The 26,482-nt window shown below is 56.1% G+C and overlaps 1 protein-coding gene across 2 annotated transcripts in view; it reads left to right on the plus strand.

Moving 5' to 3' along the window:
- Window positions 1-26,482, plus strand: part of CCND3 (cyclin D3) — a 43,692-nt gene that overhangs the window by 14,822 nt on the left and 2,388 nt on the right. The window contains exons 1-4 of one of the 2 annotated variants that reach the window (XM_035561328.1): window positions 14,252-14,530; window positions 16,307-16,522; window positions 23,430-23,589; window positions 24,168-24,310. In XM_035561328.1, the coding sequence (XP_035417221.1) occupies window positions 14,333-14,530; window positions 16,307-16,522; window positions 23,430-23,589; window positions 24,168-24,310 (717 nt within the window). In that variant the 5' untranslated portion in view covers window positions 14,252-14,332. Of the gene's footprint in view, window positions 1-14,251; window positions 14,531-16,306; window positions 16,523-23,429; window positions 23,590-24,167; window positions 24,311-26,482 lie in introns of those variants that run through there. The other variant, XM_035561329.2, reaches the window with a different exon arrangement.

The following is a 26,482-nucleotide window of genomic DNA, read 5'->3' on the forward strand; positions in this document are numbered from 1 at the left end:
ACCTGCTAACACCTTAGGGCAACCTCTCCCTCTCACCTGGGCATTAGCAGAGTGCCAGGGGCTAATGTGCAGTTGTTTTTTGTTCTTTTGAGGGCAGCTAGCTTCCAAGAAACCCAGAGAGGGAGCACAAAGGGACCTTTTGCTTATCTCTGACCTTTCTGGCAGGGATGTGCCTCCAGGGCCCAGATAATGCAAAAGCTGGGATGCCTGATTAGGGATTGAGGCCCTGAGATGCCATCTGCAAAGATCTGGTAAAGACCTGTGAGGTGGCTGCGAAGGGAGAAAAATGAAGTCCTGTCTGCAAAGAGGAGGTGAGAGGCCACCCACCTTGGGCACAGGTCGAGAACTGTGGCCTGGAGGAAGCAAGTCCTGGATTTGGGCTTTGTGCTCCATGTCCTAGGTCACGCCACGGTGCCTAAGAGCCCTCCAGACCCTATTACCCTGAGCAGCAAAGCCAGGCTCTGCTGGTTTCCAGCAGAACTGAAGCTCCTGGTGTCTAAGAGCTGGCTTCCAACAGAACCGAAGCTTTTTCTGGTGCCTGCTAAGGAGTGCTTTTTCTTAGCAGAAGCGTGTTTTGGGTCTCGTTTCTCCTGAGCTGCCTGCTTGTGTGGAGCTTGTGGGAACGTAGCAGCGTTGGTACCGTTACTGGGCCACGTCTGTCCGACGCGGCTGAAATTGGCCAAAGGATTAAGAATTTATGGGAAAGGAAGGACAGACACGCACAGCGGGATTGCATACGGCCTGTTTCTTTAGAAAACAAGACCAGAAGCTCAGCGAGGGCTCGGGTTCATCCTGCTGCAGGACAGGAAGATTTTTGTGGGATGGGAAAAATGTTTCCTGCCCAGCTCCGGTCCGTGCCGCAGTGCAGGGAGACCCAGTGCGGTAAGCCTGGGCTGCAGCGGCGGGGCCTGGACAGACAGACAGGACCACAGGGTGTGTTTATGTCCAGCAGCCTCAGGAAAAATTCCCCTTTCTGCCATCGCAGCCAAAGCCTGCTTCTTCTACCCCACGAAGGACAGGCAGCACAGCACGAGGTGAGCAAGGAGAAGAGGGAATAACCAGGCAGAAAGCACAGAATAAATGCAAGTATATTTATTTTCAGGTAGGAAATCAAACACCTTCCTAGCCTCTCTGCAGAACAACATCCTCTGAAGCCTCTTGTTTTGCTGAGGCCTCTCAGAGCCGTTTCCAGCTGCGGCGGGACGCATCCCCGGTGCCGATGCTCGCGGCCCCACCCTGCCGCGAGGAGTTGCGCTTTCAGTAGCCCCGTACCGGGGTGACTGGGGCCAGCTGGGGTGTAGCCCATGATACTTATCTTCCTGGGGCCTTGAGAATATTATTTTTTCCTCAGCTTGTTTTTTCCCCCCCCCCTTCTTCTATGTTTAGGCTCGAGTGACCCAGCTCTGATTTCCTTTTTTAATTAATCGCAGTAGTCTTGGTTTCTGTGTTTCACACTGTAACGAGCATTTCCTTTATCGCTGCTGTCACTTACACATATCTGCCCGCTGCTGGGGCTCAGAAGGTGCACCTCTGGTCCCTGCTTCAACATAAATAGTTCCCGAGCTGTGGGACCTTTACCTGCCAGCATCCTTAGAGCAGCAGAAGCCCTTAAATCTGGTCACACCGACATGAGGTGCTTTTCCATTCACAAGGTTTTACCTGTATGCTGATTGCAATCGAGTTAAATGATTCGGCCACCATAATATTCTTTGCACGGTGAAATGAGTAGAGATTTTGAAATGAGTAAAGATTTTCTCTGGGTGGAGGGAAGGGGGAAGCCCTCCTGGCTCCGAGATGAAGCCGATGAAGTCCGTCCCTGCGTGGCTTTCCCATCCGCGCTCTCCTGCTCCCTTAGGGGGGCACTGACGGCGAGCGCGCTCTGCAGGAGGCCGGATCCTGCCCCTGATCTGTCGGAAATCTCCCGTGGGAGCAGAGCGGACGCCTGGGCTCGAGGAAGGGACGCAGACTGGCAGCAGGAAGGGGAGCTCAGCGGCTTTGGGCAGCAGCCTGGGCTTCGAGGCTTCACCCAGGAAACCAGACCCCGAATTGTCCTCGCTCCCCCTCGGCAGCCAGTTTCTCATGGGACTCCTTTCTCTGCCTTATCTCGCCGGATTGGCACCTCCTCGGTGTCTCCTTGAGCGCGCTGGGCGCAGAAGGCTGGGATCTGGGGGCGGGGGGCTTTTGTACCATTGTAAGGCAAATAATAGCTGCTGGTTCTCGAATCCGGGCGCTTGCAGCACTTCAAGCAGGCAGGCCACTTCAAAGTGCTTTCTGGGAGTTGTCACTACAAAAGCTAGCACTCGGCAATTAAAGTCTCTAAATCCTGACTGAAGCTGATTAATTTACACCAAGTTAATTACTAGGTCCCTTTCCAAGAGTCTGATACAAGTCATCCCATTGCACGATGTCATTTTCAGGGAGAATTAAACCCTTCGCTTAAATGTTTGTGGAGCTGCTTTGAAGACGTAGTCTTGTAGCATCTTTAGCCTGGGAATTTTCTATTTTTTTCCATCCTGAAGGCCTTTAGCGCCGTTAATGAATGAACATCATTAATGATTAATCACCTAAATATGAATGGAGTAGGCTTAGTGCCAGGTAAGCACAGAATAAATGCATTTGCCCGAGCTCCGCTTTGACACGTGTGCTTTGGAGCAGCTGGCAGCAGCTCCTCCGAATCCAGCGGGGAGTGCTGGACCTCCGTTGTCTCGTTTGGCCGAAGGGAAACTGAGGCATGAAGCAACTAAATGATCTGTCCACGCTAACGAGCAAGGCAGGAAAGAGCTGGGAAAATAACCCCAAAGCCCTGACGCTTCCAGGCTCTTTCCAATATGTACTTTTTCTCTTTACCGTGAGCATTTATTACATTTTCATTGTGTATCGTATTGGCTCGGTGAGAGGGATAATGTTCCTGGTTCTCTCTGGGAAAATTGAGATACTAGAAAATAGAAATTGCTGTGCTGCTGAGAGCTGAGGCTCATTTAGCAGTCTCGTCTGTCCGAGACTCAGGGACTCAGAGCAAGACAGAAGATCCCCTATAAAGAGAGCAGGGATAATTTGCTAGAACTGTTACTGGTGTTGACTCTGAAGCATGTGGCTTAGCATCTCCTGTCATTCTGTTTGTAATACAAGACAGTCTTGATATCCAAAGAGTATCCGAGCCCTTTCTTGCTTGTAATCTTGCTCAGGAATCGCCAGGAGTTGGCATTGTAGGCTCAAAAGGAAGTGGCAGGAGCCAGGACTGGTTGTTAGCTGTCAAACCCCAAAAGGTCACGCTTAGGTTGGGGCACTGAGAGGAACGAGGTAGGAGTGCTGGTGCAAATGGAAAGCATTTCCATGCGCTGCACTGTTGTCTCTAGGAAACCTTTCAAGCACTCCCAGACCCAGCAGTTCACTGAGAAGACCCAGATCTCATTTCTTTCACTACAGTTGCCAGCAAAAAGGGTGTTTTTTTTTTTTTTTTTTTTTCCCCCCGGGTAGAATCTGCTCCTGGCTCCGCTGGAGCCGGTCACAGTTTTTGTTCCAAATTTAAGCCCTTCCGTATTCAGCTGTGCTTTCTGCGCTAACACATCGCCCGATCCTTGCGCGGGCACGAGGGAGCTGCCCGCCAGCCCTGCCTGCACGGCCGGGGATCCACCGATTCCCCCGGGGTGACCCCACAGCTGCATCTGGAGCCGGGCGGTAACTGCAGACGTGTGCACGGCCCTTCTGCCCTGGAGCGTGACCACAAGAAAGGGGCTCTGTCCAAAATAGCAGGCGATGCTCTGGGGCCCTTCAGCAGGCGAGCCAACGGATTTTGGGGGGAGCCTTCGGCCTCGGTGGCAGAGGTGGCAGCAGGGGCTGGGGGGGCTCCCGGGGCCTCCCTGCTGCTTGGGTGTTTGCCGGGCACAGGCAGAGCCGATGAAACGCCCTTCCCAAGCGGGTGCTGGAGGAAGGTCTTGCTTTCCCTTCTCTCGTGCCCCAGGGAGCAACCCCGGCTGCTCCCCACATCAGGCAGGGAGGTGAATCCTCTCTTTTCTGGAGCTGTTTTCTCCAAGGGACTCAAAGGACCTGGAGCCACTCCAGTTCCCTTGGCCAAGGCCCTTGAATTACAGGGTACACAAGAGATCCAGGTAGCAGTGAGGTCTCTCTAACTGTCATCTCCCACCACTTCCAACTGCTTTTATTCCTCCAGGGCCTCCTGTTCTTTCCTCCCCTGTAGCAATTAAGAGTTCATCCAGTTCCCAGCTGACCTGGGCTCTTTTGGTAACTCTCAGAGGTGGCTGCAGACCGACTGCGCTCCCCAGCCTTGCTGGGGTCAGGACGGGAGCTGAACTCCTCAGTCACCACCCAGGGATCGGCTGCTGTGCCGTGCCTGACCTTCTCCTGAGTTTTCAGACCACTGGTGGAAGGCTGGCTCGGCCACCCCCGGTGTCTTTCTCCTTCCATTCTGCGCTACGAGGACTGTCAGCTGCCAAACTGGGCAGGACCACCACAGCACGTCACTGGACCACCACAGCACGTAACCAAGAGGCTGGATCCTGCAGAAAGTGTTGGCCAAGTCATTTCAGAGCACTCCGGGCCTGGCGTGCATCCCCAGATGGCTGCTTTCAAGGGCGGCAGCGATTCTCTCAAAGCGTCTGCTCAGACAGCCGGCGCTGCTCACTGCAGCGATGACCACGGGATCACACCTTTAAATCAAACGGCTCTCGTCTCTGTGAAATCTTCGGCTCAGATGTGGGATGGGAGGGGGCAGGTTTCTAATAAAGCTCAGCTGTCTCCAAGAATAATCCAGACCCTGTTCTTCCACCACTGCCTTTGAGAACAAAAAGACTTGCTGGCTGCTGAGTGCCTTTGAAAACTCAGCCCTTGATCTAGCTTTTATTTTTCTCTCCTCGTCCTCCCTTTTCTTTCCCCTTCTGGCTCTCCTAGCGTGCATGCATCGTCCCGGCTTCTGTCTCTGCTGAGAAGTCCCAATCTCGTGCCAGTTTGACGTTTGCCTTTTCTGAATGCAAGAAACCCCCGGAGCTCAGGTGGGAGGAGAAGCGAGTCACTGCTTTCCATCACGCGTGCCACTCGGAACTCAGCCTGGGAAACGAAAGCTCCTTGTCTGGGTCTGGTGGGGCCGTTTCCTCCTGTCCCCTTGCCAGCTGAGCCTCTGCAGACAAGCAGAGCGATGCCGTTCATCTGCCTCGCTTCGCCCGCTTCTCCGCGTGCTTCTTCCGCTTGCTGCTCGCAGCTCTCGACCCGCTCGGCTCCCTCCTGCCTGCCCTGCTGTGCCGGGTGGCAGAGGGGGGTCTCTCCTTTTCTTCTCTCTAGGGTCACGCTAACAAGTTCAGGTTGGCCGGGGGAGCAGGCTGCTCCAAAACGCAGGGGGAGAAGCCAGATGAGAGACTCCAGAGATCGCCGTTCCGAAGTCACGCTCGCAGAACAAAGGCAGGGCCGTTCCAGGTCAGGGAACAGCAAAGCTCGCACGCCGCTGCACCCGCCGGGCTGTGACGACCCGCGTGTCCTTGTCCCCGTGTTCCTCGTGTGTTTGTCCAGGCCGCGTGCTCCTGACTCTCTCCCAGGTTTCTAGCGGGCGGAGCAGTGCTTCCTGGAGGGGTGACGTCCCCTGGCACTGCTCCATCACCCCTGCAGCCCCGTGACAGCCACTTACCTGGCTCTGCGACACCTCCCGGGTCCAAAGCAGCACCTCCAGCTGCTCTAAAGCTGCTGGGCCAGCATCTTTCCGCTGCTTCCAGCGGGCTGTGGCTCAAGTACGCGAGGAAGAAGGAGACGTTTTTATGGTACTGACAGTTCCTGGTAGGCCTGGCAAGCCCCGCGCTCCTTGCTGCCTGTCCCGAGCTGTGCAGATAACCGGGGGGTGGCTCCGAGGATGGGGCTGGGCAGCGGTTCTGCACTTATCGTTGCTCTGAGCCTGGATCGGGCCTGGCACGGCAGCCCTGGGGGGGCAGGGAGTCTCGCCCACCAAAAGGTGAAGAGGAGCCAAGAGCAGCTGCAAGGTCCCCTTGTTTGCTGGGCTATGGGAAATCACCCAGAGAGGAGTTTGCAGCCCTGCATCACAGAGCAGTGGAAAATACGTGCAAACGAGTGCCATACGGATCAGCGCCCGGGGGAAGAGGGCTGCGTCACCAACACGGAGCACGCAGGAATGTGTCTGAGCAGAACGCGGGGCCGGTGGTGTGCCTTCGACCGAGCTGATTGTGGTGGGGAGAGCTCCGAGCCCTGGCTCGGGCCGGTGGAGCACTGGGCTGGGCCGTGGGGGTCGCAGGCTGCCCGTCTGGGTCTGGTGTGTGTCTGCTGGGAACGGCAAAGCCTTGCAGCTCTCCATGCCCCGATTTCCTCCTCGGTAGGTGGGGATGCTCCCGCGTTCCTCTGCAGGTCTAAGCATCCCCTCATCTTCATCCCCCCTTCCCCAGCCGCTGCTGTTGTGCAGTTTCAAAATACTGGCAGCAATCGTGGGTTCTTCAGTGAGGGCCAGACACCAGGGACTGATCCCCGTGGCGGAGCGTGCCCAGCCTGCCTTCAGCTCCTCCGCTCCTGGGGGAGCTCCGGCCCCAGCAGCAGGCAGCTCGCCGGCCAGGCGTTAGCGCTTGTTTTGGGGCCATGCTCTGCCAGCTCGCCTTCTAAATAACGCCGAAGAGCTACAGAAATAACCTCAGAAGCGCTCATGCCTGATTGCAGGAACCGATTTGTTTGTCAGTTCGCAGCGGGAAGGAAGTTCATCTTTTAATTGCTGCAGACAGGATCCTGGTAGGAGCCTGGTGCTGGTGCTGCGCTGCGGTACATCTGATTCCCTTCTGCCTGGGCTCTTGGACTGACCCGAGAGTGCCTCTATTTCTGCTCACACGGACTGTGAGGGCATGGCTGCAAGCTGCTGACTTATTTTAGGCTAGTTGGGCGGCTGTAGGACTAGCTGAATAGGACGCCGTACCAATTTTTCCAGCTCAGCACAGCCATAGAAACCACTACAGATTCCAGCCTAGGCGGCTCAGGAGGCAAAAGCATCTTTTTCCCTGCTAGGAGAGGGCAGGGAGCGCAGGCAGGAGCTGCGAGTGCTGTGCTGCAAGGCTCAGAGCAAACGCAAAGTAGCAGGTTAGTGTTGGAAGAAACGGTTGATGTGTCGGGCTACTGCTGGAATCCCTCCACCAGGGATCTGCCTGAGTACAGCGGGAATGCTGCTTGCTCAGTGATGTGTGTGCACTCACAGAGCGTGTCTCATTAGCGCGTTGTTAATGTCAGTAATTATTGACGCCGTGAGTGCAGGAGCATACGTAGATAATGTACAGCTACCAGAAGCGCTGGGAGAAATGCACCCCCCTCTTATTATGGATATTAGCATCTCAGTTTTCGAGCTGTTGCGACGTGCGGAGGTACCTGGCTGTCACAAGACGTACGGTGACATCTGTGCCTCCTGGGACAGGTGTTCTGGGAGCGCGGTGTGACACCCAGAGAAGGAGACTTGTCTGCAAGGCTGCAGGCTGTCTTCTGAACGATGCCTTGTGCTGCTGCGTGGATTGTGGTTTATTTCCATTTATTAACACAGGGATGGGACGTTTGCCTTTGCCTGAAATTAATCACTGTGGCTTGTGAGTCCTCAGAATTTTCCTCCTTTGGTTAAATTGGACCTGGAAGGATGAGCGTGCTCCTTCCTGCCGGGGCGGGGAGCACACGAACCCTTTGCACACGTTGGCTCAATGTGGTGAGGCAGGTTGGCAGCAAAGCTGGGGGGCTTTGGGGCTTTTTTCGGGGCAGGGGGCTGCCACGCACAGATGCAGCTGCTGTGCTGGGCAGGAGGGCGGCTCAGCTCGGCGCCCGCTGGCTCTGTAGGCATTTTGGGCTGAGGCAGTGTTGGTGCAAGACGTTTCCTTTCAGTCACACCAAGGGTGAGCCCAGTGTGCCCAGCACGCTGACGGTGAAGGCTTCTCGGCTGCAAGGCCTGCCTCCAGCTCAGAGCTCGTGTAGCACGCGCTCGGCCCGTGCTGGAAGGGAGCAGCAAGGCAGGTGCATCCCGAGTGGGGGAAGTCGGGGGGGCATCGATCCTTTTCTTTCTTCCCCCAAAACACTCGCGGGCACATACACACGGCATTGTCCTCCCTCCCAGGAACCAGCTCTAGCTCGGACCCTGCTGATCTGACAACATCCCTGCCCCAACGCGGGCACATCCACGTCTCCAATGCAGCACCAGCGGTGGGGGAGCCCTTGTGAGCCCGCCTTCCCTGCGTGGGATCCTCTCTGCTCCTCTGACAGGGAACAGGGTACACCCTCCTGACTCATGTCCTGACCCATGACCTGCCCCGTCTCTGTCCTCATTTTCCACCCAGCCAAGCCAAGGCTAAAATCCAGCCCTCCTGACTGCCAGACCGGTGCTCCACTTAATTGTACTGCCTTGCCCCGTGAGATCCGGCTGCCTCCAGCCCTGCTGCTGTGCCTCCGCTGCCTGCTCTGCTGTGCTGGGGTCCTGCAAAACTCAGCTGGGTGCTGCCACGCAGGGAATGGCCGGGACACAGGCTCAAGGCACTACAAACAGCCCCATCGCACAGCAGCCCCAGCTCCCTGCAGCAGCACCGAGCCCAGCTTTCGGGGACTTTTCCCTTCTCCCTGCTCTGCTCCAGCTGGACCAGTCCCCGCTCCTCATCCCTCCAGCCAGGACCGACCCTTTCTCCGGCACAGCCCCCTCTCTTTGCCGTGGCAAATTCCCCTTCTGCCCGCGCTGCTAAGAAGCTTTGAGCTGCCTCTGCCTCTGCCTGGCAGTTTGCGTTGGCAAAGAGGCGCTAGGCACCGGGCTTGCCACATCAAATGAAAAATATCATGCAACCAAAAATTCTTAGAAAAACCCAAACGCATCTAATCTGCCGAATGGGGCACGCGAGACGTAGACAACAAGATCAGGGCAGGGCAGGAAAGGGCAGGAAGGATGGACAAAGGAAGGGTGTTGCAAAAAAGATCTTTTTTATATGTAAAATTTCAGGGTAGTATTTTTTAACAATTTGCATAATTGGCTACCACAGATAATCCCCTGAAATGAACTAAATATATCACAACTGGGGGCTTTCCAAGCCCAGCTTGCTTTCTGAAATTGATTGGTTTCAGCTTTGCATTTTTTTCTACGCTCTTTCTTTCTATCTTTACCAGCTGAGTTTGGCTGGTTTCTGAAATGCCTGATTTGGGAGCAAAACTAAACATTCACCTGGGGATGGCTTACTAGGGTACGAGTTTGAGTCAATGAAAATGTGACTTAATTTTAGATTTCGTTAGGAAAAGGGAACTAAGGCAGAAAACAGCTGCTACAGTGGCAGATGAAGACCAACTTGTTCTGATGCTTTTCATAAAAAGTCAGGTGAAACGGCATTTAAAGCTCTGCTGGCCTAAAGAGTTAGCTGGGGCAAACTGGCCCAGTTCCCTGGAGTCAAATCTAGCCCAGCTGCTCACAAAGGGAGATGCTCTGAAGAAGCCTCTTCTGGAAACAGTTCTCCTAAATGAGTTGCCAAAAGACGTAGTGAACGCTTGCTAAGTGCTTGGGTATAAACCCCCTCTTCATCTGTTTGCGACTCCTTCCACTCCCTTTTTTGTCCTGTTCTGGAAGCCACTTAAGCAAAAGGGTTCAGATCCAACTGTTTTCACCTTTAATGATCGTGGTTAAGAAAATAACGTTATTAAACTGAGACATACCCCAGCAACAGGCAGGCGCAGGTATAGAAGTGATGGATATGGCATAAACCCAACCAGTGCCCACAATCACAGTTTTATTTCCGTTTAAATAGAGATTTGGTCCAAGCTGTAGCAAAGGCCACTCTAAAAAGGGGATTTAAGTTGACAGAAAGTTGTATGTTGACCTTAGAAGCATGGGGCTTTCTTCAGAAGGCTCATGTGTATCATAACTGATGATGTATCTAAGCGCTGCCGAGATTCAGTGTTCAGATGAACACTCTGAGCTAATTAGCTGTACTCAAAAGTCTGACCAAGTCAGAGGAAAGGGAATGCTGTGGTTGCCAGTAATGGGAAAGATATTAGGAAACACGTCCCGCGGGCCAAATCCTGCAACGTTAAACTTGTACTCCGGCACACTTCCCTTCGATTCAGTGAAAGCATTTCTCTGAAGTTAAGAATGAATTCGATATGGGAAAGGAGAGAGAGCCAGCTACGGGGGGAACCAGTTGTCTTGTGTTTGGGCACGGGACCGAGACCAGGAAATCCTCCGCTCCCCTGCCCCCTGAGCCGGGGAATGGCTGAATGAGCTGGGAAGATGCCTCCGTCCCTGCGCCTGCGGGGCTCCCATCCGTGTGCACCAGGGCAGGAGCCGAGGTGCCGCGTCCCTGCCGCGCTCTGACCCCGCTGCCGTGTCAGCAGGTGGAGCTGAGCACCCCGCAGCCTGACCCACTGGTCCTGATCCATTTTATCAGCAGCTATCAAGCGCAAACGATGGGCCGTAGACTGGGCTGGCTCCTTCTGAAGCAGCAGGGACTGTGACAGCGAACCGTCACGGTGCGATTTGCTAGCCCTTGTGTGCCAGAGCCCTCGTTCTTTCCTGGGAATGCTTACAATATCTGACTGCTTTAGGGAAAAGTGGGTGGGAAATATAACAGATTAGGGTGTTTGAAGGGCTTTGAAATCCTCTAACCAGAAAGGGTGAAACGCTGTCTTCGCTCTTCCTCTTACACGTACAAAATGGTACCTGTTTTTCATTTTATTCGGGGGATTTCCTATAGCAAATGATATAGTTATCTGCTCATTGGATTTGGTTTTCAAGCCCTTCGTGTATGCTAAGCAGTTTCATTTTGATGTCACCGATGACACTGTGGTTGCAGCATGCCCAAGGACGAAGATGGCACAGCTCTTGGTAGCTCAAAATCGGAAGGAGGCAGCTGGGAAATGCAAGGCAGAAAGCAGTGGGGAAAAGAAAGGGATCATGTTCATTGACAGCCCGTGGGGCCGGGCCCGCTGCTGATGCGAGGTCAGGTAGCTGAAAGTTTTCTGCAGAGAAGAGCTTTCAGAAATGCCCTTTTGAATGTCCATCCCGAAAAATTGCTTTCGCCTTGATCTGAGGCCACGTGTGGCACCAGCTGCCCATCGGAATCAGACTTCCATCTGCATCGCTCCTTTAAAAGCCCCAACTGCTGGTCAGCCTTCTTCATTCATCATCAGCATACCAAAAAAATGAGCCTCCTTTATGATTCAGCAAAGAATAACATTGCTGGTTCGAGATCCTGGAAGTCTGGAGGCCATCAGTTTTTTAATTTTTACTCTGAAGGAATTTCCTTTTTTAATATTGCTGTGCTCTCTTGCCAAAGCCAGGAAGCTGACTATCTATGGACAACAGTGACCAAAATTTGGTTTTCCTGGAATTTTCTCTTTTCCCTCCGCACACCCACACAATAGGCTTTTTAGGACGCCCGCAGCCTGTAATTTGCCTTTCTAGCCTGATAATGTGGCTCGCAGAGGCATCAGTTTTGCCAAGTCATCATCTGGAAGGAACACTTGCTTATGCAACGGGCTTCATTTTCCCCCTCCGTGTCCGATGGCCCACGGTTGCCACCAAGCCCGGCTCCAGCCTTAGGGGCTGCGTCAGAACCGCCCTGCAGACGCTGGGAACCAGGAGAAAGACCATAAAGTCTGGGAAAGGGCCCGAAACTTTCAATTTCAAAAGGCACAGCCCAGAAACCAGAAGGACCAAGAACCCAATGCTGTGGTTTCCCTTTGCCTGACTAAAGAAAATAGCTGCTGTCTATTTTTACTAAAAATGTGGGACGTGGGGCCCTTCTCTTCCCCTGCACAACTGGGGGATGCTGCTCACAATGCAAGATGGGGGAGTGGAGCAGGGGGGTCGTCCCGGATTAAAACCAGCTGACTGGTCTACAGAAATCTCTCCCATAGATTCTTCAAATATTTCTTGCCCACACCGCTAGAAGATTTATTCGTAAGGTAGAAGAAATTTAGCTGGGAGAGGGATTTGGGAATCTCATCTCACCTACAAAAATTCCTCGTTCTCATTTAAAGGCAGTGATGGGATCGATCTAAGCCTCTCCGCTCTTCCTTTCTTTTCTCCAGTTCCATATCGCCGTGCTATGTGGTATTCTGCGGGCATGCGTCGCAACAAATCAATGCTGATAGCATCATTAAGAGTTTGCAATGTATCGGATACCTTGCGGAAAATGAAAGCCATCTGTCCAAGTGCAGAAATGGGATTCCAGCGTGTGAAATGTATTGCGTGTGTTATGTATGTGACCTTTGTGTTCACTGTCATGGGGAGCACTGGGAACCTCTAAACCTCTGATCAAAAAGATGTTTTTCATTTTCAACGTTAAAAAAAAAATAATCCTGAGCAGAGAGAACAAAGACTTGCGTCTTGTTTTACTTACACTTATTAACTTCGTATGTTTGTTCTTCATTAAGAGACTCTTTTTAGATGACTGAAAATACAAAAAAGTACTAAATGTGTCAAAATGGCACACAGAAATGACTCGCTGGGGGGAGTAGCTATTGTGGCAAATCACTCCGCTGCTAAGTCCTTTAGTTCTTTGCTCCTTATCCTAAAAATACATACAAAGGTATGTGCTAAGGAATAACTCCAGCTGAACTGGTCAGAGGTGTTCCAGCTGAGTTCTCTTTACATGACACCGCATCCCCAAAATCCTTGATTTCTATGAATTCCATTGCTCCGTTCCCTCCTGAGCACCAGCAGCTATCGTCCCAGGATCGCAGATAGATTACTGCTGTGGGTTGAATTTGGGCTTACTTCCCTCCTCTTCCATCTGTCATTCCTCAATACAGCCAGAACGCCTTCAGCCCAGCAGTGCTGCCCTGTAAAATTGAATTATACAGCCCTGTGCAGAGGTGCATTGCAGGAGTGTACCACCGAGGGGCTTCATTTCAGAACGAAAGGCAGGCAGCAATGGCAGGGAACGAAGCGGTCTAGCAGAGTGGGAGACATTGGTGCTCTGGAATGTGCTTCCCACCTCTAACATTCGTGATCGTCATTAATCATTTGGTTGCAACTGCGGCAGCAATGCCACATTGCAGCACCATCCTGGTCGTGAAAAGGGTTGCGAAAAGGGTTATACGGGCAGGCCATCCCCTTCGGGCACGCTCCCTTCACAGCCAGTATGGGAAACTTTCATAGAAATGGACCTCCTGAGCTGAATTCTCTCAACTCAGTGAGAAGCTTTTAATTTTCAAGCTCAAAGGCAATCTGTTCCCTTGGTATTCCAGCTACAGAATCTGTTGTACATTTTATAGGCAGTTTCCTGGCACTTCGCATTGGCAGCAGCGAAGTCGAGACATCTCAGTTTTTGTAGACAGTGACAAACATTAGGGAGCGATGTGGCCAAAACTGTATCCCGTTGCCTTCAGCTTCCCATGCCACAAAGCAATTACTGCTGGGTCAACTGCAGGCAGACCGAGGTACCGCTGCAGAGCAAACCCTACGCTGCAGGAGGCACGGTGCAAACTTGCTTGGAAGGCTTTCGTTGCCCTGAAAATTCCTAAACTAGTTGCTCAGGGTACAATTTGCAAAGGTATTTCCAAACCATTGTTAATTGTTCTGAAAACGAAACACCAGCAAAGCCTGACAAGCCCTTATCTCCGCAGACACTGGGGTTGCTATCTGCTATGGAGCTGCACCAGTGGTAACATGAGGATAACTTTTGGAAGACAGCATGCTCAGCGCGGGCTGGCCCCGAGTATGTACACAGCTGATTATTTTTGTAGCTTTGAAGGGCTCTGGCCACAAAAATGGAGGGAAAAAACAAAAAGGGAGGGAAAGAAAAAAAAAAGGAGGGAATAAACAAAAAGGGAGGGAATAAACAGAAAGGGAGGGAATAAACAAAAGGGAAAAAACGAAGAGGGAAAACAACAAAAAGGGAAAAAACGAAAAGGGAGGGAAAAAGAAGGGCTAGGACTAAATGCTGAAAATGTACTGTCAGGAATTGCGAAGATGGGGTTGAGGGGCATTGCCGGGGGGGCTCCGGGACTGCTCCTCTGCGGCCTGCCCGGCCGCGGGGACAGCTCGGCGTGGCACCTGCAGCCCCACGAGGCACCGGCCCCTACATCCCCCCCGACCCCCGACCGCCCCCGGGGCCGGGCGCGACCGCTGCCGGCCTCCCCCCAACATGGCAGCGGCTCCCGCGGCCGCCCCACGTGCTGCCAGCCCGCCGGCGCGCCGCAAGCCCCGCCCCCGGGAGGGGCGTGTCCACCGCCGGGTTTCGGCGCGCCGCGGCGGCAGCGGCGCCTCCGATTGGCCGAGGGCCCTCCGGCCGCGCCTCCCGGCGGGCCGAGGCTCCGCCTCCCGGCGCGCCGCCCGCTCCCCGCGTCCCGCGGCCGCCGCAGCGGAGCCGGCGCTGCCCGCCCAGCGCCCATGGAGCTGCTGTGCGTGGAAGCCGTGCCCCGAGCCCCCCGCGCCGGGCGGGACCCGCAGCTGCTGGGGGACCGGCGGGTGCTGCAGAACCTGCTGAGCCAGGAGGAGCGCTACAGCCCCCGCGTCTCCTACTTCCAGTGCGTGCAGCAGGAGATCAAGCCGTACATGCGGAAAATGCTGGCGTTTTGGATGCTGGAGGTACGGCCTCAAATCCTCTTCCTCCTCATCCTCCTCTCCTCCGTCTCCAGCTCCTTGCCCGGACACCCAAGTTTTTTTTTTTTTGCTTTTTCTCGCCCGCCGTCCGTGCTTGCAAAGCGTGCGCGCCCCGGGAGGGAGCTGGCGGCAAAGGGGGAAGGCAGCGGCCGCCCCCCGTGCACCCGCCCGGGTCCCTCCTGCTGGCTGCGGGAGCAGCCCCGGGGCACGGGGAAAGGCTCCGGGGTCCGTGCGAGCCGCAGCTCCGGTCCCGGGCATGGAGGAGGCTGTGCCGTTAGGGAGGGAGGGGGAGGCGGGTGGGCAAGGCGGTCTGCGGCGGGGCAGAGCATGGGCGAGGGTTGGTTGAGGTGGGAGAAGTGATGGCCCCATGCAGGGGGAGCAGCCCCACCGAACCCCCAGCCTGTGCCCCTTTTCCCCCCGCTAGTATCCTGCCACGCTGCTCTCGGGCCCCCATTCATTCCTTGCTTCCCAAAATCCTGGCCCCAAATCCTCCCCTGTGCAGCCGGCAGCCCAGAGGCTTGCACGCCCTGCACAGGGCTGAGAATGCCTCGCTAAAGGGAGAAAATAATATTGCTACCGTTTACTTCCCTAAATTAAAATGAACGAGGCTCTCTGCGGGATGCAGCTCAGCGGGGAGACCTCACGGGCCTCCTTATGAGATGGTCAGAGCAAAAGGTCTCAGCAGAGAAAGAAAAAGCATTCAGCAAGAGACAAGCGATGTTGGGATCCAGCCTGCCTGCTCGCCACCGCAGCCGCCCTTGCAAGAAGCTGCCTGCTTCTGTCAAAAGAAATGAGAGAGCGCTTTGCTTTTAAAAAGTTTGTTTTTTTTTGTTTTTTTTTTTTTTTCTTTTTCCTGTTCGCATTGTTCTGTTGCTGCAAGCCTCTGTCTGAGGAGGCTCGTTAGGTAAATGCTGCTCTGGAGCCTGTTGCTGTGGAGCTGTGAGGATGGTCAAAAAGTGGGTGACGCTCAGCAGTCGTCATGGCTGGGCACGGGCATGGGCATGGCTGCGTCCTGGCGGCGGCAGCCCGTGCAGGGGGGCATCGCTGCTGGGGGAGAAACCCCGATATTTTTCTGGCTGCGTTGGTCACGTCGACTTCCTTCTTTCAGCGTTGTGATGTTGGTCGCAAGATTAGAGCGGAGGGCTGAAAGTCGGAGCTCTGGGATTCTGCTCGTGGCCGTGGCGCGAGTGTGGCTGGGGGGGGGGAAGGGAGGAAGACTCCTGGAGCCGGGCACGGCTCTGCCATCGAGCCTGCCCCTGCCCCTGGGCCGCTGAGGGTGGAATTGCCAGGAGTGGCTGTGGCTCCTGCACCAGTAGGTCTCCAGCTGGAGGCTGCTGGAATTGCTGATCTTCCCTGAGGTCCTGAGTCCTCCCAGAGCAGAAAATGGGCAGCTGGCTGCGGGCATCCCCGAGAGCAGTGAAAGAGGCAGGGGGTGGAGGGGCTGCAAGTAAAGGATTTGGGGTCTTAAAGTCTCTGTGGGCTCTTTCTAACTACGCTTAAGCTCTTTGCTTTCCACAGGAAGGTGAATGGAGCCGTGCAGCGTTTGTTGCTAGTGGAACCTCGCTGCAGCCGTAGGCTTTACACCTGTAGCTAACTTACTCCTTAGCCCTGTGGAGCTGTCAGAGCCCTGCAGATAAACGTGCAGCACCACCACGACCAGAAGCTTTGAAGCTGCGGTGCAGGCAGGATCTGGAGAGTCCGGTGCTGATTAAAACTTCCTTTTTTTTTTTTTTTTTTGTTTGTTTGATTGGGTTTTGTCAGGTGTGCGAGGAGCAGAAATGCGAAGAAGAGGTCTTCCCCTTGGCCATGAACTACGTGGATCGCTACCTGTCCTCAGTCCCCGTGCGGAAAAATCACTTGCAGCTCCTGGGGGCGGTCTGCATGCTGCTGGCTTCCAAGCTGCGAGAAACCATGCCCCTTACGGTGGAGAAACTCTGCATTTACACAGACAACTCCATCACGCCTCAGCAGCTCCTGGTAATCACTCTCCCCTATCTCAAAGAGCCCTCCAGCCCCTCCCCAGCCCTTATCTCCTGCACGCTGCTGCTTGGCACCATACCTGCCCCTGGGTCTCCTCCTCCTGTTGGTTTTTTTTTTTCCCTGTTTCTCCACGTTCCCCAGCCAACCTCCTCACCCCCTTGCCACGGTGGATTTGGGTCTGTTGGTGGAGCCCTTTCCATCGTGGCAGAGCCTCGCTCCCCGCTCTGCGGGGCAGGATTGTCACCTCCACTGTCACCTCCATGTTCCAGAGAACGTCCCCTGAGCCTGAAGCACTCTCTGCCAGCACGGAGCTGCCACGCTGAGCTTGCTCCTTGGGCTGCTTCGCTCTCGAGTGGCAGCTCTGGGGAACAAAGGCCTCTGCACAGTGCAGAGCAGGAGGAGGGGAAGCATTAAGCGGGGAGCTTCCAGCAAAACGGGTGGGAGCTTCTGTGATCTAGGGCCTGGGTTGAGCCTTCCGAGGCTGACGATGCTGCCAGGTGAAGGGGTGATGGAAATGCTGGGAGCTTGCTGCGAGTTAAAGCAGGGCTGCTCTGCCTGTCCCATCAGACACTTAGGTGGCAGCTGCGTAGGCTCTGAAGGCAGAGCTTTTTGTCTGATAAAAGCTGTTCAAAGCAAAGACCCAAACCTCTGAGCTCAGCGTTGCCAGCGGGGGAAGGACGCTGGAGAACCCCTTTTGTCGGGGGCCTCCTGTGCTGTCAGTTCTGAGCTCTCGGGAGGAAACGGCCACCTCGGCTCGAGTGACAAACATCCCTGGAGACGGTTTGCCTATGAGAATTTCTCAGGGTTAGTCATCGCCTTATTAAATGTCTGTTTTTTCTGGGCTGGGGGTGGGTGAGATGATCTGAGCGTGTCCCCAGGGTGGGGAGCGAGCCCACAAAACTTTCAGGTGTGAGTCGGAAGGCAGTTCTGGTAACGGGAGCTCGGCTCTGAACGTGGTTTTTCCAAGCGCCGGTGAAGGTTGGGGAAAATCCCCTCACCTCCATGCCTCTCCCTGTAGGTTTTTGTGGGTGGCTGTTGCCATACATAGCCCTGGTGGAAAAAGCATGTGGATCGTTACCGTGAATAATGGTGAGGGATGGAAACGCAGAGGAGATGCAGGTGGTCGTTGCTTCTCTGGATGCTGGGCTGTGGTCGTGCCGTAGCACCTTGCTGCTGGGGCTGCCCCAAAACCTGTGAGCAAAGGTTTTGTCCAGCTGTCAGTGACGTTTCATCCTCGGGAGCAGCTTCTCACTGATGGGTGCATTCCCTGTGTGTATATTCCCAGCACTGGGTTCCTCACGTGAAGCTAATCCCCGCGTGTAACAGAAGGGTTCCTCGTGTCCCTGGGGTAATGACTTACTCCCGTGCTTCACCTCTGTCTTCCTCTCTGATGCAGACCTTGAGGGCAGTCCTGCTGCCACCAGCCCTGCAGGTTAAGGGACATCATCGCAGAGATTTTAGCCATTTCTGCAGCATGGATCGTGGGCCACAAGGAGCTGGACTTGGGTAGGCACCTTGTGCGCGTTGGCCACGGATCCCAGATGCGTCTTCCTCTTTGATTTCTTTTTGGTGAGGGTTTGCTTTTTTCAGTCAAATTTAAGCTTTGTTTGTAGCAGGCTCCCTCCAGAGAACAGGTGGGTGGTGGGCAGAGGACGTGTTGACACGCAGAAAGAAGCACCAGCCTGGAGGTTTTCCTTCGCTCTGCTGCAGTGTCGATGCCTCCTCCCTCGGAGCCTTTTCTCCTTCCCCCAGAGGTTTGTCAGCAGGAAGCTGTGGCTAAGCAGTGCCACAAAATTCATCTTCCCTCCTCCAGCCAGCGTTGGGGTGGAGATGGAGGAGTAAAACGCTGTCTGCTGCCTGCTGCTCCCTTCTGATTGTGCAGGGCTCCGTACTGCAGCTCTTCTGTACTTTCTCCCACTAGACTACCGGGACACTCAGCGCAGCGTGCGGCACAGCTGAACACCCAGCCTGGATCTTTCACCGGGGTGCTCCAGGCTCAATATGCAATTAAGATGGACAAAAGTGGCTTCACCAGGCTTGCTTTTGGTAGATGCTTAGCTTTGTCTGGAGCAGATCCCGCTCCGGTTTCCCTTTGCTCTCTGTAAGATGGAGTGGAGGCAAGGGCTGCAGCTCCGTGAGAGGTTTGGCTTCGCCCCGAGACCTGACAAGAGTTAATGCCCTGATTACAAAACCAGGGCGAGCTGCTCTTTTCCTCCTGTGTGCTAATCGTGGCGATGTCGCCTCTCTTTCACAATCTTTCGGTGGAAGAGGGTGGGGAGGGGAAGGGGAGCTTCTTCATCAGGGCTTGGACAATGGCGCATCCTGGCCTCCTCTCGTGGAGCCGTGCCATTTCGGCTTCCACCCCGTCCTCCCAGGGCTCTCGGAGGAAGCTGGCTCACTTTCCCACTAGGTTTGCTTCCTTCTCTTGCAGGGATGCTTGGCACCAGCTCAGTGGTTTAGAAAGGACACATCTGAAACAAAATCTTGATGAAGTTATTCTAGGGAGAAGGAAATGATGCAACAAGGGACTTGTCCATTTGGAGGAAGTTGGATTTCCGTCGAGGGCGTTATCTAACCTACCTTGCTTGTCCTTTTTTTTTTTCTTAAAGACTTTTCTGGCCTGTGCAAGCGAGTGCTCAGCTGCTTGAGGGTCAGGGAGAGCAGCTGTGGGTCACCTTCATCCTTGGCTTGGGGGCATCTGCCTGGTTTGCCCCTACTACGTTGACTTGCCTCTGCGATCTTTGATCTGAGGTCAATTCTTCAAATTCCAGGTATTTCCTAGCAAAGACCTCAGGCAGGGCCAAGCCACCGGGCAGACAATGAGGGAAGCAGCAGTGACAACAGATGAGTGAAAACAGGAGAAAGGGGTCACAGCTGAGTAGAAAGGGTTGCTCACTCGTGATAAGCATCGACCTTCCAGGGTGCAGGCTTGTGGTTCGCCTCCTGCTTGTCACACGGGTGGAGTGGATGTGACAGCTCCTGCACCTGAAGTCGGCACCTTTACCCTCGGCATCCAGCCTTGAGGTGTGCTCCGGGGATGGAAACAAACGTTTGCCCCACGTTTCCTATTTGCAGCTGGACTTTCGTGGCTTCTCATTTCTGTAGCTGTTGGGGAGGGTGGGTGGCCAACAGCGACAGCTCTTTCCACCCTCCTTTTGAGTCAGCTCGCGAGCACATCAGAGCGCAGCCTGCTCCTGCTCTGCTGGTGGCTCATCGAGTCAGTGATAATGAGAAATGGCACCTTATCAACTCGAGTGACAAAATCTACTTCCTTTCTCCTGCAGGCAGGGCTGCTGCAGAGAAGGAGCTGGGCTCTGCTCCCTGCACAGCCTTGCCAGCAGTGTTTACGCAGACTCCTCGCAGGCACGCCGCGTGTGGGTGGTGGTGAGGGTAGAGCTTGGTTTGCAGGGTGGCTGTCGCTGCATAACGGGGAGGGGAGGTGGCGCGGCTGGCACATCCCAGCCTGAGTTTGCAGAGCTGCAAATGAGGAAAACTCTCTGCTTGTGTCTCAGATCCCGCTCCGCGAGGGTGCAGAGGCAGCAGCCAGGGGCTTGAGGCTGTGTCACCGCAACAGGACTGCGAAATCTTGTCAGAGCAGGGGAGGTGATGGGCAATGCTAGCTGCTTTCCTTCCTTCTCTTTTTTTTTTTTTTTTCTTCTGTGGGATGCAGCCAGGAGAGACGAAGGGTGTAAGCCTGCAGTGGCAGAACCCAGCTGCCGGGCAGTTTCCAGCCCTGCAGGCGCTGGCCGAGCCTGGGGAGCTCTTGCAGGAAGGCGCCGGGTGCAGTCCCGGCGATGGGATGCTCGGTGGGCAGCATTGGCAGCCTGCAGCCCTTCCACGGGGAGGTTGGACCGGAGAAACAAAGGAACATTTTCCACTTTCTTCCTCTCTTTCATTAGCCAGGCAGAGACTGATTCAATTAGGTGCAAAACAAAATGCCAGGAAAAGGATGTTTGCTGTGCGGAGCGGCGCTGCTTGCCTATCTCTTGCAGCCTTTTGTTTTGCTTCTTCCACAGATAAAGTGATTCAAAGATTCTGCCATGCTCCTCCGAGAGTGGGAAATCCCAGGGGTTAGCGGGAGAGAAGCGAGGAGCAGGGGGTTTTGGCTGGAGAGCGGCTTCCCCTACCTAAATCCTGTGAGCCGGTGACAATCCTCGGCGCCTGTCGCCTTCAGCCGGCATCTCGAGTGCCAGCTGAGCCTCAGGATCAGGCCCCTTGTACCAACGAGGTTTTCAAGAAGCTGGAAAACCTTTTTATTAGCTGGAAAAGAGCCGCTTTTGTGCGCTGCGGATGGCCGGGCTGGTGTGCTGGACCAGCCCCAGTGTGGCAGGAGCCAGCGGGGTGCCCCAGGTGAGCTCTCGCTGCTGATCTGCGCCCTGAATCTTCTCCTGGAGAGAAAATGTGTCCCAGCAGGGCCGGGCTTTCTGCCACGCCAGCGTGAATGCCACGTGCCCCTGCCGGGAGCTCCCTTGCGGCTCTGGGAAGAGACAGAAGGAGCAAGGGCCTGGAAGATGCTGGGCTCCCCTCGTGCAGCGATCCATTCGGGGCTGGCTCCGTGAGCCACGATCTCCGGCTCCTTTTTGTGACCTCAGCCCTGGGTCTGCACAAGGGCCGTGCTCCCGCCTTGTGCGGAGAGGTCAGGCTGGGGCTGTGCGGCTCTCACCCTCATGGCAGGATCCCCCGGAGGTGCCACTGGTGTCCTGGCTCCCCAGGAGGCTGGGCTGATGCTCAGGCAAGCAGTTGGCTTTCCTAGCGAGGCTGCTGGCCCTTGGTGGCTTCCAGCTGAGTGACAGCAGGGACAATGCAATGCTCCATCTCCCGCGGCTCTTTTCTTGTGTCACCTTGCTGTGTGGCTGCAGTTTAACCCGTGGCCAGCACTCTCTTTTCTTCTTCCATTAAGCCTGGTCCCTCCCCCTCTACTGCCATCCCCTCGTTGAACCAGGCACCCTAAAAGACTTGTGCTGCGGTCCTGAGGCTCTGGAGCTCATCGCTAGGTTCCTTCTTGCTTTTATGCTGTGGATTTGGCTTAAAAATACAGAAAGCCTGGCAGGCTGGCCATCCATATGGGAGACCAGTGAGTGTGTTCCAGCCAGGCACCGCTTTCCGGTTGGAAAAGCACGGGCTGCGAAGCGGCAAATGGCGCGTTTGGGCTAGCGGGGGACTCGGAGCAGGTTGAGCAATGCTGCTCATTTAAGCAACTCAAAACTGGTATTGTTGTGTAAGGGGAAGAGTGGGTTTAAAAAAAAAAAAAAAGGAAAGAAAACGGAGATCGGCCTTTATGAAAAAGAATCTCACTTCTTCAACTCCATCTGTTCTGGCGGTCCTGTGGGCAGCGCTGACCTTGTAATCTTAGAGCGCTTGGAAAAGAATAGATGCTCTGCTGGGTGGGGCTGGGCCCTGAAATGGAGACACCTGATCCAAATCCCAGCTCAGCTCTGTCCTTCCAAACCCAGAGCCGAGGCAGGCTCGGGTCCTGCAGCGTTTCCTTCCCCTGCACGCTTGTAGGGCTGCCGTTCCCCCTGCGATCGGGGAGGAGGGACATGGGAGCATCTTCTGTGCTACTTCTGGCGTACCCGGAGCCTTTTGCCAGACCCAGATCTGCTGCCGACCCAGAGGATGAGGGCAGAGAGAAGTGGGAGGCCACGTGCATGGGATCCAGAGGCTTCCGTCACGTCTCGTGGGGGAGTTGGGACCGTCAGAGAGGCTCGAGGTGGCTGGGTGTGGGCTGCCGGAGACATTCGTGCACGGGTGGGAAGGGAAATAGATCCTGGGAAGATGCTGCTGCTGTTTCTCCTGAGCTGCAGGAGGCTGAGCGGGTGCAGGGAGCAGCCTGGGCTCCAGCTGAAGCCCGTGGGGGCACTGAGCCCCCCCGCTGCCTGTTCCCCAGCTTGCAGACTGCGTGGAGACGAGGGGAAGTCCTCACAGAAACCTGCTGGAGGTGTAGGCACAGCAGCACGACGTGGGATGGAGAAGTCAGCGGCCACCTGGCGTCTAACTGGGAAGCACTGGTGTGCCACTGGCTGTGTGTCCCTAGGAAGGGGGGGTGTCAGTGTGGCTGTTCTGTGCCTCCTCCTCCTGGGAAGGTGCCGGGGATGCTCGGAGCATGGCAGGATGCTCTCTTGGCAGAGATGGGGAGGCTGTGCCAATGTGCTAGCGCCCAGCCTGGGCTGGCCTCCAGAGGACTGTGTGCCTGGCGTGTGTGGGGCCAGCACCTGGTCACGGCCCCTGAGCTCTTTAGGGACTCAAAATCTCACCAGTGATGACCTAAAGGGGCTTAGGCTGTCTGGATGCAGCTCTGAAAGCTCGGTTGTGTTTCCCCCACGTTCCCTTGCTCCCAGCTGCGTGCAGGGGACTGGCTGCAGGGCCTCTCCTGCCTTCTGCCCTTCACCATCCAGAGAGGGATTGGTGCACTGAACAGTTCGGGGCACGCGGAGAGGTGAGCTGCTGCGTTCCCTTTGGGGTAACGGGGAGCAGTGCCTCTGCTAGCCCCGAGCTGGGCTGCTCCTGGGAGCTGGATGTGTGCTCTCCTTTCAGGAGCAGGAGGAAGGGAGTGGTGTGCCTCCTGCCCCTTGCTCTTTTTATTATATGTGCTGCTGCAGCAGCCTTGCAGAGCAAAGGAGCGCCCAGAGGAGTGCCTGCAGAGCAGAAGGCTGATCCGACTGCACCTGGGGAAGAAGAAAGCAGACTTATCGCTTCCTCTTCTGATCTTTGCTCCGGGCTTTGCAACAGCTCAGGGCTGGAATTGTGCCATGGTGGCAGAGCAGGGATGTTCCCTCTTCTCTTCCCTGTCCGATGGATTGTGCTGTTTAACTGCCCTTCCCCGAGCTCCGGGCTTATCTGCCCATGGTTCAGGTGGGTGTTTCTCAGAACCCCACTGAGTAACGTGCTCTCTGTCTTTGTGCAGGACTGGGAGGTTCTAGTCCTGGAGAAGCTAAAGTGGGACCTGGTCTCGGTGATAGCGAACGATTTCCTGGCTCACATCCTCCACCACCTCCCGCTTCCTAAGGACAAGATGGAGCTGGTGAAGAAACACGCGCAGACCTTTATTGCCCTGTGTGCCACAGGTGGGTGCCTGCTCCCGCCGGAGCCGTCTGCTAGGGTGCTGGGGGGTGGGCAGTGGTCCCAGGGGGCAGCCTGGGCTTAGTCAGGCTCTCTGGGTGCCCTGGGGTGCTGGATGCCCACCTGCACTCAAATCGGAGCACTTTGCTGCTCAGAGACTTGTTTTCTGTCCCTGACAAAGTAGGATGATAATGGTCCTGGGGGCTGTTAGTGGGTGCCTGGGAGATGCCAGGGAAGAGCGAAACTGCTTCTTGCTGTGCTGCGGGAGGCGGCGCCTTGGAGAGTGCCCAGAGTGAAGGCGGGGTTCAGTATGAGCCTTCGTCAGCCTTGCTCGAAGTCCTTAGAGCAATGTCATCTTCAGGACTTCTTTTGGTGAGACAGACCCAGAGAAGTAGCTTAAGGATGCTGCAGCTACGATGCTCCATCTGTTTTCCATTGCTCCGATCCTATTTCTCCCCGCTAAGCTGGAGACACCCCTCTGCCTGGCCCTCGCTGGTTTTCCAGGGAAATCACCGTCCCAACAACTTACAGCTCGCACACGCCCTTGCTAACAGCTGCTGTTTTGTCCCTCTCCTGGCTCCAGACTACACTTTCGTCATGTACCCGCCCTCCATGATCGCGACGGGCAGCATCGGCGCGGCCATGCACGGCCTGACGCTCTCTGTGAACGACTTCAGCGGCGAGGCCGTCACCGAGCTGCTGGCCAGCATCACCGGCACGGAGGTGGTGAGTGTTCGCCGGGGGTCTGCCGGTGGAAACCCTTCCTCTTTCTGCAGCTGGCTCCTGGGGGGGAAATAAGCTGGCCGTAGCGATGCTGACCATGGCTTGAAGAGCACCTAGGGATTAGGGAGCATCTCCAAACGCCGTGCCCTTGGTCAGGGCCATGGTTGTGGTCGGCTCCTGGCCCCCAAGCGCCATCTGTGCGGAGCAGGGCGAGCTGGGGAGCCTTTGATGAGCGGCACAAAGGGCAGCGTCTGTTCCCCGCGCAGACAGGTGTCGGCAGGATCGGGTTGACGGGGTGGGATGGGGCAGGGGGAGAAGCCGGGCTCGGCATCTGCTCACCTCCACGGTGTCTGGTTGCAGGTGCCCAGCCCGGGGTGGGAAGGGGGCTGGGGGCACGGAGCCTTTTGGGATGCGGGTGCTGGGGGGGGCACCCGCCTGCCCCTCTGCTGCCCTTTGAGTGGGGAAGGAGGACCCGTCGGGCTCCCTGTGTCCTGCTCCTGCTGCAGTGAAGCAATCGGGAGCCTTTATTCTGCCAGGGCCCCTTTTGATCCCTTTCTTCTGCCCGAGCGCCAGTGCTGGCAGCCGGGCCGGGTTGGTTTCAGTCCCCTGCCGGCAGCGCCGCGGCTTGGGAGAGGGCGGGAGGCTGCAGCCAGGCTTTGTGTGGGCACGGGGGACGGGGCAGGAGGACGTCTTGCTTTATTGGTGTGGTTTTGTTTTGTTTCTTTAATTTTTTTGTTTGCGGGAGCCTTTTTTGAAGACTCAATCAGTGCAGCCAGCTGCTCTCAAGCTGCTGCGGTGAATGGGGCAGGAGCTGAAACCTGCCCTGGGTCAGGGCTGCTGGAGGGAGCAGGTGGGAGGCAGGGAGAGCACCGCAGAGGGAGGGGAGCCGAAAGGGCCGGGGACAGCTCTGCTGCCCTCCAGCCAGGTGCTGGGTGCTGCACAGGCAGCCCCTGCCCGGCTCCTGGGACGCGGCTGCGGCACCGCCGGGCTCCCCAGGGAAGCTCCCAGCCTCCCACATCTCGCTGCGGTGCTGATGTTTCTCCCCGAGCCCGGCCTCGCAGAGTCCCTGGGCTGTGACTCGGTTTCCCCGCTGGCTTGACGGAGCTTCGGTTGTGATTTGGAGCTACTGCGCCCTTGCAGAGCAGGATGGGGCCCCGTTGGCTTCCCAACGTGCCCCTGAGCTGGGGCAGCCCCACAACTCGGCTGCCCTACGGGGTCGGGCCGAGTCGCGTCCTGGGCTTCGCTCGCAGGTGAAGGAGCCTGGCTGCACGCAGCTGAGCCACACAAATTTGGCATCTCTGCCACAATTACCTACGGAGAGCCCAGCTGTGGCTCCTGAGATGCTCCTCAGCCTCCATCCCTACCTGCCGAGAGGCCATAAGGTGGTGGCAGCTCCTGTGAAGCCCCGCGGGACCCCGGATCCCCCCTGCCCCACGCAGTGGGAGCGGGGCCGGCCCAGCAGCGAGCCGGGCTGCGGGCGGGCCGGAGGCCGCGCTTACTGGAAGCAGCGTGGGGAAGGGGAGGTGGGCGTTGCTATTTTTGCTCGCCACATCCTCTGTCAGTTTCTAAGAACCGGCGGTGGATTCCTGGTAAGAGATTTCGATGTGTGACAATATCCAGCGAGCGTGCGCGGCCCCGCGGCGGGCAGCTCGGCTCCGGCCTGGAGGTGCGAAATGTCACCTCGTGCCCCGCGGTGGCGGCCGAGCCGCGAGGTGGGAGCTGGGCCGAGGGGTGCCTCGGGGTGTCACAGCGCTCTCCTCTCCAGGGAGAGGAGTTTCCTCATCTGGTCGCAGCTTCTGGGGGAGAAGAAAGGGGTTTACCCTTACTATAAGCGATATGCCGCTGCTTGCAGTCCCCTGCGCCTTCCTGTTCATGGGGCTGGCGCGTCCCCGGCACTGGGCTCCCTGGGGAGGCTCGGGTGAGTCAGGCAGGCTCCCGAGGGAGGAGTAGGAGGGTGAGAGCCCAGGGAGAAGCCGCATGGCCGCAGCATCGCTCCTGTAACATAGCATCGACGGTGCGTGGTGCTGTCAGGTCTGGCTGCGTGGGGATGTAAGTGTGGGGCTGCTCCCCCCCTGTGTCAGGAGACTCCCGGCGGGTGGGCGACCGCGGAGATGCACGGTGAGCTCCGAGAGACCTCGCGTGTAGGGCCTGGGGGAGGCAGGAGGGTCTCTGAGG

The sequence above is a fragment of the Cygnus atratus genome, chromosome 24 (genome assembly GCF_013377495.2).
Source record: "Cygnus atratus isolate AKBS03 ecotype Queensland, Australia chromosome 24, CAtr_DNAZoo_HiC_assembly, whole genome shotgun sequence".
NCBI lineage: Eukaryota > Metazoa > Chordata > Aves > Anseriformes > Anatidae > Cygnus > Cygnus atratus.